Source organism: Azolla caroliniana, unplaced genomic scaffold, assembly GCF_043228905.1.
Source record: "Azolla caroliniana isolate FFs.n. ecotype wild unplaced genomic scaffold, voAzoCaro1.0.p SCAF_2, whole genome shotgun sequence".
Classification (NCBI taxonomy): Eukaryota; Viridiplantae; Streptophyta; class Polypodiopsida; order Salviniales; family Salviniaceae; genus Azolla; species Azolla caroliniana.
Genome location: NW_028230437.1, coordinates 4,157,575 through 4,168,626, shown reverse-complemented (window position 1 = coordinate 4,168,626; position 11,052 = coordinate 4,157,575). Strand labels below are relative to the sequence as shown.

General features: G+C 38.6%; 1 protein-coding gene across 1 annotated transcript; it reads left to right on the top strand.

Annotated features, from left to right (window-relative positions):
* Positions 1-2,564: 2,564 nt before the first annotated feature.
* Positions 2,565-7,514, top strand: LOC147867155 (palmitoyl-acyl carrier protein thioesterase, chloroplastic-like). Its single transcript, XM_087314940.1, has 6 exons — positions 2,565-3,111; positions 4,199-4,335; positions 4,463-4,576; positions 5,346-5,517; positions 5,717-5,785; positions 6,950-7,514. Exons 1-6 carry the CDS (start codon positions 2,719-2,721, stop codon positions 7,178-7,180), a joined length of 1,116 nt encoding a protein of 371 aa, XP_087171066.1. The 5' UTR covers positions 2,565-2,718; the 3' UTR covers positions 7,181-7,514.
* The last annotated feature ends 3,538 nt before the right edge of the window (positions 7,515-11,052 follow it).

Genomic DNA, 11,052 nt, shown 5'->3' with positions numbered 1-11,052 from the left:
TTATTTGAGGATGTAGACAAACTTGGAAACCAATGAAGCATAAGTTGAGTTACCTCCACATATATTTGGTTCATTTGCTCCACCACAATGTTTTCTTCTTGGGCTACCAAAAAATGTATCCACTTTGCTAATTGTGTTCTTAGTTGGACGGAACTAATACTTGAGCTTTTCCTCCCATATCAATAGAAAGTTTAAAAGTGGTCGAGTCTTATGTACACCCCCAAAGACATGATGCTTTCCCCCTTATCACGTGCATAGACTTTGGATGTTTGACAATGTTGATAAAAGAAGAACGTGATCAAATCAGCAAGATGTTAAAACCTTCCCACTGATTGAGATTTGTTGTACTAAGACCTTTCCTTGCCTATGTCAAACTCTAAAGTTGCAAAGAGAGATGTTCAAGTCTATTGGACTCAAGGTCACCTACCCTCGAACAAAATGAGGCTTCCATGTCGATGATCGAGGCAAGCAAGACCTCGAACTCAAGGCCACCAACCCTATGTCAACACTCAAATCACAAGAGAGATGTTCAAGTCTATTGGAATCAAGGGTCACCTACCCTCGAATGAAACAATGTTTCCGTGTTTGACAATCGAGGCAAGCAAGACCTTGGACTCAAGGCCGCCAACCTATATCAACACTCAAATCCACAAAAGAGATGTTCAGGTTTGTTGGACTCAAGGGTCACCTACCCTCGAACGAAACAAGGCCCCCATGTTTGACAATCGAAGCAAGCAAGACCTCGGACTCACAAACACCCTGCCCTCTCGAATGAAACGAAGCTTCCGTGTGTTGGATGATCGAGGCAAGCAGAAAAACCAATTGGGAGCTAGAAAAGGTGTGTCAACGACAAAATGTATGCATATGGATGGGTTCTGGACCATTGCATGTTTGCTACTCCTCGTCATACACACAAACAAATATGCATAGAGAGGTGTTGTGTTACATGCATGGATCAATATGCAGATGACCGGATCACTTGAGATGAGGAGACACAGGAAGATAGGGTAGATCTAAGGGCTTCTAGGGCAGGCGAGTTTAGCATGTTAGCTACTCCTCGTCATACATACACACACACAAACAAATATACATAGAGAGGTGTTGTTACATGCATGGATCAATATGCAGATGACCGGATCACTTGAGATGAGGAGACACAGGACGATAGGGTAGATCTAAGGGCTTCTGGGGCGTGCAAGTTTAGCATGTTAGCTACTCCTCATCACACACACACACACACACACACACACACACACACACACACACACACACACACACACACACACACAAATATACATAGAGAGGTGTTACACGCATGGATCAATATGGAGATGATTGTATCGCTTGAGATGAGGAGACGTAGGACGATAGGGCAGATCTAAGGGCTTCTAGGGCGGGCGGGTTTAGCGTGTTAGCTACTTCTCGTCATACACAAGCAAACAAACAACTATACATAACAAGGTGTTACACGCATGGATCAATATGGAGATGACTGTATCGCTTGAGATGAGGAGACGCAGGACGATAGGGCAGATCTAAGGGCTTCTAGGGCGGGCGGGTTTAGCATGTTAGCTACTTCTCGTCATACACAAACAAACAAACAACTATACATAACGAGGTGTTACACGCATGGATCAATATGGAGATGACTGTATCGCTTGAGATGAGGAGACGCAGGACGATAGGGCAGATCTAAGGGCTTCTGGGGCGGGCAGGTTTAGTGTGTTAGCTACTTCTCGTCATACACAAACAAACAAACAACTATACATAACAAGGTGTTACACGCATGGATCAATATGGAGATGACTATATCGCTTGAGATGAGGAGACGCAGGACGACAGGGCAAATCTAAGGGCTTCTGGGGTGGGCGGGTTTAGCGTGTTAGCTACTTCTCGTCATACACACAGACACACATACATAGAAGGGTGTTACATGCATGGATCGATATGCAGACGACCGGATTGGTTGAGACGAAGAGACGCAGGAAGGCAATTTGAGGGCTTATGGGGCCAATGGGCGGGCGGGCGAGGTACAGAGGGTTGGGCGGGTGTAGCGATCGGCGATCGGCGATGGTGATGGTGATGGCGACGGGAACTCTGAAATTCTAGGGCACATTAAATATTTAGGCAGAGGGGTTGGATAGGGCAGTCAATGTGATAGATAGATAGACAGAAGAAGAAGAAGAAGAAGAAGAAGAAGAAGAAGAAGAAGAAATAGATGCAGAGATGAGATAGATTAGAATTAGATAGATAGATAGATAGATAGATAGATCGATCCATGGACCTTTGCTGATGAGAAGAAGGAAGAAAGGGTTCAAATTCTCTCTCTCTCTTTCTCTGTCTGTCTGTCTGTCTGTCTGACTCTGAGTCCTCCTCCTCCTCTTCCTCCTTCCTTTCTTCCTTCCTTCCTTCCATAGCCTCCCCCCCTCCCCTTTCTCTCTACTTTTTCCTTCCCTCCCCTGTCTTTTCTTCTCCACTGCTAAATCTATTCTAGTTTCCTCTTTTGGGGGGGAGAGGGAGAGGGAGAGGGAGTGGAGTGGAGTGGGGGGTGGGGGGGCTGTGATGCTATACCGATTCAATTCCTCTCCTGGTGTCATAACCCACTTCTCTGCTTGCCCCAATTCTCACTAAGAAACCATCAAAACCCTAGCCCTAACCCTAAATCCCAGTCCTCAACACCACCCCTAACCCTAACCCTTGAAGGCCTAAAACCTGGAGATGTCTCACACAGGAATAGCTATCAGTAAAGGCTTCTTCCATAGCCATGGTGGGCTTTCTTCTATGAAGAATACCTCACAAAACACCTGCTTTACTATCAGATCTGTGGCCAGCGACTTCACTAGGCTCAATTCCAGACCTAATAATCACATCAATGGCTCTGTGACGAAGCTTCACAAAGACGATACTTTGGTGTCGGAGAGCAGAGAAGGTATTATGAACCAGAAGCAAGATGCATTGAAATTAGAAAGCAAAGAAATCCCTCTTGATGTGTTGGGGAAAGGAAGATTAGTTGAGAATAAACTTGTGTACAGACAAATCTTTGTTATTCGCTCTTATGAGGTCGGGTTTGACAAATCGGCGCCGATTGAGACCATGACTAACCTATTTCAGGTTTATTTCCTCCTTTGGAAAATTAAAATTTTTTGGGGTCATTTTTGTCTCTTTTTCGTTAAAAATCTGGCAAACGAATTGGCTGTTCTTTTTCTGACATTTTCCTTGAAACATTTAGATTAATTCTTGTTATCTTTCCTTCAAAGAATTGTCTCTCTTCATGTTATTTTTGTTGCCAGATTTCTTGAGTTCTGTGTATTTTTTAGGTCTTATGACTCAGAACAATGTATGCCCTGATTCATTTTTGTAGATGTGTGCACGCCTTAAATGAATCATTATATGCCATTTTATGCATCTGCTTATGCCCTTAATAAGGCAAAATATTGATATGTGTCTGTCACGACTCATGCTCTGCATCTATGAATGCTTCATGGATCATGCGATGCATCTATGCATGTTTTAATGAGTCATGCATATGCATATATGCAAGCAACAATAACTCATTCTATGCATCTATGCATATCATAAGGAATGTTTCTATGCATCTATGCATGTCACAATGGACGAATTTATGCATCCATGCAAGCCCTATGTGCCGTTGTATGCATCGTCTATCTTGTCATGCTATGCGAACATGCATGCTACAATTGCCTTTTCAATGCCTTCCCTAATGTGTCATTCTATGCATTGAGTCATGTACGATGCGGAGGTTCTATATATCTATGCATACACAATTTGTCATTCTATGGGGTATGCATCTATGCTTCTATAAATACTATACTGTTTTCTGTTATGCATGCTCTAATGAGTTATTACATTAATATATGAATGCCCTAATAACTCATGCTGTGCATCTAGATATGCCCTAATGAATCAATTCTGCATGTCTGAATGAGTCCTTCTATTCATCGACATGCTCATTCAGGAGGCATTCTGTGCATCCCAAATAGATCAATCTATGCACATCCTACTGTGTCATTTGATGCATGTGAATCATTCAATGAGATCTTCACTCTCGTTTGCATGCCCTAACAGGTCTTGCTATGTATTTATGCATGCACTAATTACTGGTTATATGTATCTATATATGGGCAAATCAGTTTTTTCTTATATGTATCCATTTGTCTTGTTAATTTTTTTCTAATAGGAAACGGCGCTGAATCATGTGGGCATGATGGATTTTGTGGGAAATGGTGGCATGGGCACTACCCATGCCATGGTCGAAAATCGGCTCATTTGGATAGTCACAAGAATGCACATAGAAATGATCCGATACCCTGTCTGGTGCTGTATCTCAACCTTGATGAATGCAGACGTTTTTTTTTCTTTCCCAACCATAAAATCATTTCAAATGATCTCTATGTCTATGAATGTCGGGAATTTATTGAAGTTCACTGTGGAGATTGTATAGGGGCGATGTGGTGCAAATTGACTCTTGGGTTAGTAACTCGGGGAAGAATGGTATGCGGCGAGACTTTCTTGTTCGAGATTACTGCTCTGGTTTTGTTCTTGCTCGAGCTACAAGGTATTTTCTGTCGTCACCATTTCATGCACAGTCTGATATGTATGTTTATGTATGTATGTATGTATGTATGTATGTATGAGTGTGTGTACTTATCACTATCTATATATTGATTGCGTTGCTTGGATTTGTTCATGAGCATCTTAGAGTTATAATCTGTTTAAATGATTGAAGCCATGGCAATTGAATGCGACTATTATCCCTAATAAGGAATCTCAAGAACTCGCTAAGTACAAATTGTTGAGGAGATTTTACAATATGCAACCTTTAAAGTAAATATTTACCATGCTGACATTTCATAACTTTTAGCCCAACCTTTGGCAAATGTTGTTAGTAGATTCTAGTTTGCTTTTGTGAAAATGACGAATCTTTGAAAATTTAGAATGTACAAAGTATCCCCACTTTCCCCCAGGAGATTCCTTGTTCTATCTTCTGTCACACTTGGGCAAATTATTTTTGGTAAAATCTTCCTTCTTTTGGAAGAATCTTTTAAAGAGCTGTGATCACAAGTAGGGTTACTTTTCTCCCTTTTGGTCCTGTTCATCGGGGCCCCTATTTTGGGTACATAATGACGTTCTCGATTGTATATGATATGCATTCCATTAGATTGCATTGCTTTTTTGTTAGCATTTTTCTCTCTTTTTTAGCAAATTAGGCGCTGTTTTTTATTGCATGGTTACTTCACTAATTGGTTTTGGTTTTCTTTATAGTATGTGTATGGAATTTGTACTCAATTGACCACTGGTTTTTGGTTTACCAATTTCTTTTCTAGCAATTGGGCCATGATGAATCAAGATACCAGGAGATTGTCAAAAATGCCAGATGCAGTAAGAGCTGAGATATCTCCGTGGTTCCTTGAGAGGTCTGTGATGGATGAGGATGATTCTAGTAAAAGGATTCCTATACTAGATGACACTGCCCCTTGTCGGACAAGTGGATTAATGGTATATAAATATACTCTTCTTAATCCCATACTATTATATCATAGTTAATGAACAACTTGGTATGATTAGGGGTCACAAGTAGATAATATCATGCATTTTTTCTCTTTTTTCTTTTATCTTTTTGCAAGTTATGAGGCTGAATTGTGCAAGCATTGTTGAAGAGTATGTTTTTAAATTCGTAATCTTATTAATCTTGCAGTCGAAGATTCACGATTTGGACATGAATCAACACGTGAACCATGTTAAATACATTGATTGGCTATTAGAGGTGAGATGATGTTTTAAGTTTTCAGAAGTCATGAAAAGTATTCTGTTTAGCATATATACTTATACACAAATGTATATGTATTTGTAAATGTGTACACACCTATATATACAAATATATGCATACATATACAACACTAATACACACCTCCATATACAAACATATGTATACATGCATGAATATATACACATGCAGATACAACACATACACATGCAGATACAGGTATGTAACACACATAAGATACAGAAATGTATGCAGATGCACATATGCATACACATACATAAACACACATGCACACATGCACATACATAAATACACATGCACACATACACATACATAAATACACATGCACTCATACACATACATGCACATACAGATGCACATAACCCACCTTGATAAAACACATGTGTGTACTCACACCCACATATACATAAACAGGCATGCACGTGCACATGCAGATAAGCATACATTACATATACATAAAAACAAATGCACATCTGTTTCCTTTCATTTATTATATATTCTAGTGTTTTTTCAAATTTAGGTAAAGAATTTGGTTCCGTGGGAAATATGAGGTTTAACAATAATGTTAAAACCAGTATTTATTGCCAAACGTCAACCATTTATGATGTTGGATAGAACAAAAGAAATGATAGTTTTATAGACAAAACAAACAAAATTTGGAAATTGTAGACATATAATAATTAGATTTTTACCACATATATCATGGGGGCCCCTCACAATTTTAGATTTAGGAAGAAAAATTTAATTCTGGGGCTGGAAGCTGGGCAAATGAAAAACTTTTTTCTCTCAACCAATGAAACTACTCGGCTAGTTTCTATAGACTTGTAGTTTTATATATTAGTAGGAACACATTATATTATGTAGTTGTTTTTCATGAAAATCTAGTTTTATATATTAGTAGGAACACATTATAACCCATTGGGATACTGGTCAACGAGTTTGAAATGCTTTTTTCATATTATATTTTAACTTATAAAATTGGGAGTTTTCATAAAAATATAATAAATGTTGTATTCAAATACTTTGTATATCCAAGCAAGCATGCGTACATACAAACATGGTTGGTTTATGTGCTGTTTTCTATACCTTTTTACCCTGTAGAAATACACAAAAAGTAATTTACATGTATGTATATATATACAGAGTGTACCGCAGACGCTTCTAGTGGGATATGAACCCATGACCCTGACGCTGGAGTACAGGCGAGAGTGTGGGCGGGCGGATATGGTTGAGTCATTGGCACGACCCGAGTTTCATATGGATGCTATTGCAGCTGAAGAGTCACCCCTCCAGTTCACACATTTACTCCGCCTCCAGACAAGAGGCGTGGAAGTTCTCCGAGGCCGAACAAAGTGGAGACCCAAGAAACACTAGTCTGTCTTTCTTTCTTTCTTTTTTACTGTCCATGTCTGTCTCCCTTTTTGTTTTGAAAGGGTGGCTATTCATACCTAGGAAGTTTGCACCACTAGCAACCTAGGGGTCTCTCTCCCTCTCCCTCTCCCTCTCTCTCGAGATGGCTAGAGTTCTATGTAATATGCCTACATTGCTCTGTCGCTTTGATCGTCCATCTCTCTTCTCTCTCGTCTCCGTCTTTTTCGTGGTGGTTGTTTGTATAGAAAAAGCTAGGATTCTATATAGAAGGAAAAGAAGAAAAAAAAAACATTGTACATTTTTTGCAACTAACGGAAGGGCAATTGCCTTTTTGCAAGGTAAAGGGTGGGGGGGGTGGGGGTGGGGCTGTTACGAAGCTCTGGTCATTTGTTTTCAACTCAATACAATAAATTATGCGCTGTCATTTTATCTATATCTATTTTGGTGGCTGACCGAAAGAAGATTATAGAGTTAGGGTTCATGGTTGTCTATGAAATAATGGGTCATTTTCTTTTGTTTCCAAATATTCGAATCCAGCATTTCACGCTTGAGAAGCTGAGAATGGTGGTGGGGGTGCTCATGTGCATTCGAGCATTGTGTATGTATGTATATATGTGTGTATGTGTTAAATGCCAGCTATATATATGTATACACCTAGCCATAGATGAAGATGGCTCCAATGTGAGTGCCAGGTAAGCCATGTTCTATTTGATAGCGAGATGCCAACTGGATGCTTAAAACACATATGGGTGTTGTGTGTGTTTGAAGTTGTGTTAGTGGACCCAGGTTTTTGGTTTGTATCTCTTTTCTCGCTATTCTCGTTGGTGTCATGTGGCTCTTGTGGTGTCTGTCTCCTTTATGTTTCCTTAAAGGCTAAAAGTAAGTGTGGCTCTGGGTCCCCCCCCCCCCCCTTTGTACCTCCTTGATGCTTGAAACACTTTACTACCAAGTGTTTGAAATTTGTATTATATGTTCTGTTATTGCAGGATCTATAAATGCTTTCTGTGCCACTTTTTGCAATGTTTTTATTATTTGTTTAAATTTTTTTTTTTTTTTTTTGCGCTTCAGCTGCGCCATGAATTTGTTAAACATGACAGGCAATTGATCTCGTCACATCCACAGTCTTCCATGAAATGACACATTTTCTTCTCTCTTTTTTTCCAAAAAAAAGAAGACACATTCTCTTTGCTTATCCATGATGAATCAAATGAAAAGAAAAATGAATCGTCAAATCTTCTGAAGTACTCGATAGCCACTACCTTCAGTCTTGTGCTCTAAGAATCTTACAGAACACAGAATCTTACTTTGGAAAAGGTCATTGTAATCCGATAGGGTAGGGCCCAATTTCATTTCCAGCTTTGTTTTGTTAAAAGCTTTTTCTATGGTTCATGGATTACGATGGAAAGCAACAAGCTCTATTGCGGTGATGTATCATACGTGTTGCCCCCGTTAATATTGACCAGGTGTATAGCTTGTTACTTGTCTTATTGCAATTCTAGCCCATGTGGATTGCTACAAAATTTTGAATTCTCCCATTGATAAATCGATTCTTGTGTGGAGTAAAAAGCTATGATTGACAAATGATAGAAATGATAGCTTGAATTGGAGATTTATGTTCTATAGAACTCCATAGCTTTAGCAAGATGATAGGAGAGTGGAATATGGGTCTAATAAATAAGGAAAAAGTAAGTGCCCTATTGCCCATGTTAAATAATGATTGGAAGGTTTTGCTTGCTATTTCGATTCTCTTCTTGCGCATGTTCTCATGACGTGGGGTTCCACCTAAAGTTCAAACAAACTAAAAAAATATGGAAGGCATTTGCGAAATATTGTGTTAGGCACATTTGGAAAGAGAATTTTGCAAATGTGGTATTCACATTAAGATGTAATAATGGATTGTAGTCCAAACTCAAAATTAGGCATACCATATTTTTTCCAACCAAACTCACTAAAATTATGGAATAATTTTATGTCGCGTTCATTATAGAGTGGACACAAATCGGATGAGGAAATCAAATCATACGAAGGTAAAATCGTAGAGGGAGATATGAGAAGGGGTATAGTTAGGTAGCAATGGTTTGATAATAGGGGATTGGTGGGCTGGTTGTTCTTAGGAACGAAATTAAGTCTCTTGCTTTTTAGGCGGTTCATATTAAATTGTCAGTTCCATTTATAGAGTTGTTGCATGGCCAGTTGCATGCTTTTGGCATATTAAAATAGCACAGTTACATGGGTAGAGCAAGTTTTTTTTTTTTTTTTTCTCGAGGCAACATAATCTATAAATGCTTGGTTTACAAGAAGGTTTCCCACTTTTTTCAAATACAAACCCTTCTTTCCCTTAACAAAATAGTGTATACGACCCATTAAAAAGTGTGTGTCAGATTCAAGAGAAGCGATCCTCCCTTTGGGCCTTTAGTATCGAAAGTTCTAAATTTCTTTGACAAAATACTTAGAAAATGAATTTCTCGATCCCCCATTAATTTTATTACGATGCTCTAGTGACACCATTGTTGATGTTATTTTCTTTGAAAATTTTCTTATTTGATGTAGGCGTTACCTCATTTCGTAATCATTTAAGTGGTAGAGTTTTGTAATAACGATTGTTGGGGGTATACTATTCAACATACTTGATGATATAGTATCAAAATACTTACTTTTTACCCCTCGAATTTAAAGTTATAGTTAATGTGGTAATGCTTGTCATAGTATTCAACATACTTGATGTAGTATTGGAATACGTACTTTTTACCCCTCGACATTTAAGTTATAGCTACTTTGTCTACAATACGAGAAACATCTTTACACTTGGTCTGCAATAAAAACCATTCTTTTACATATAAATGTGATGGTTCACTTATAAAGTTTAAGTTAATGAAAATATAAAAACATTCTTCTCATATTAAGTACAACTAAAACTAATCATGGTAAAAAAACAAATGTTGTTCATATGTGACACCATATTTGTCTCTCTAGAGTCTAGACTCTCCCTCTCTTATCATAAACTTTCTTTAAAATTACAATCCCCCCTCTTAAGTGTCTCCCTCTCTCTCTAGACCTAGAGAAAAACTAGATTTTGTTTTTGAGAAAGTTGTGATTTGAGAGGTTTAATGGTCATGGGTAACTTGGAAACATGATTTGTAGGACCCAAAAAGTTATATAAGTGGAGAACGGATTGTCCTCTATTGGTATGAAGGGTGTGGTGTGGCCACATGGCACCATGTACATATTTTTCTTTAGACCATCCTCCAATGCTTAAGTAGAGAGCAATATATGGGCTTGAGAGGTGAGGTTGGTGTGTCCAACTTGGAGAAGTTGAGGGGGGGAAGATAAAGAGTTGTCACATTAAACAGATTGAGTGACTTTAGGTATTATTAGATATAGAAGATTGGTGAAACACGTGAGAGAGAGTAAGATTGTTGAAGGGTGATAAAGTTTGGTTTCTGCTGAGGTGGATTTGAAAAGCTTATCGCCTCACGTTCAACTTATTTTGGAGTATTTAAAGTTAGGGGGCTATGGTTTCATTGGCAAACGAGAAATGTGTTTACTTTTTATACCTTGGTTGGAGTAGAGCACTAGAAAGGTATTCTTCTGTAGTAATTGTCATTATTACAAAAGTCAAGGCATTTGTCACATCGTGATTTGGTTTGAAGGATCATAGTGGTCTCTTTACGAATCCAATGTCTGCCACGTAAAATAAGCATAGTGGTATTTACACATTTGTAACGAAATTTCTACTTGAGATAGATAGATTATATTATCGTCTTCGGAGGTCAAATATGACCTATGAGACCAAAAATATTACATTTCACGTGATACGTGTGAAGGAGAGAGAGAGAGAGAGAGAGAGAGAGAGAGAGAGAGAGAGATTACTGATG

Bases quoted from the DNA above. Each gene is read 5' to 3' on its own strand.
- LOC147867155 (XM_087314940.1), top strand. From the start codon at position 2,719: ATGTCTCACACAGGAATAGCTATCAGTAAAGGCTTCTTCCATAGCCAT. The intron at 4,336-4,462 runs GTGCTGTATCTC...GAGATTGTATAG, and splicing joins ATGATCCGATACCCTGTCTG to GGGCGATGTGGTGCAAATTG. The intron at 4,577-5,345 runs GTATTTTCTGTC...TTTCTTTTCTAG, and splicing joins GTTCTTGCTCGAGCTACAAG to CAATTGGGCCATGATGAATC.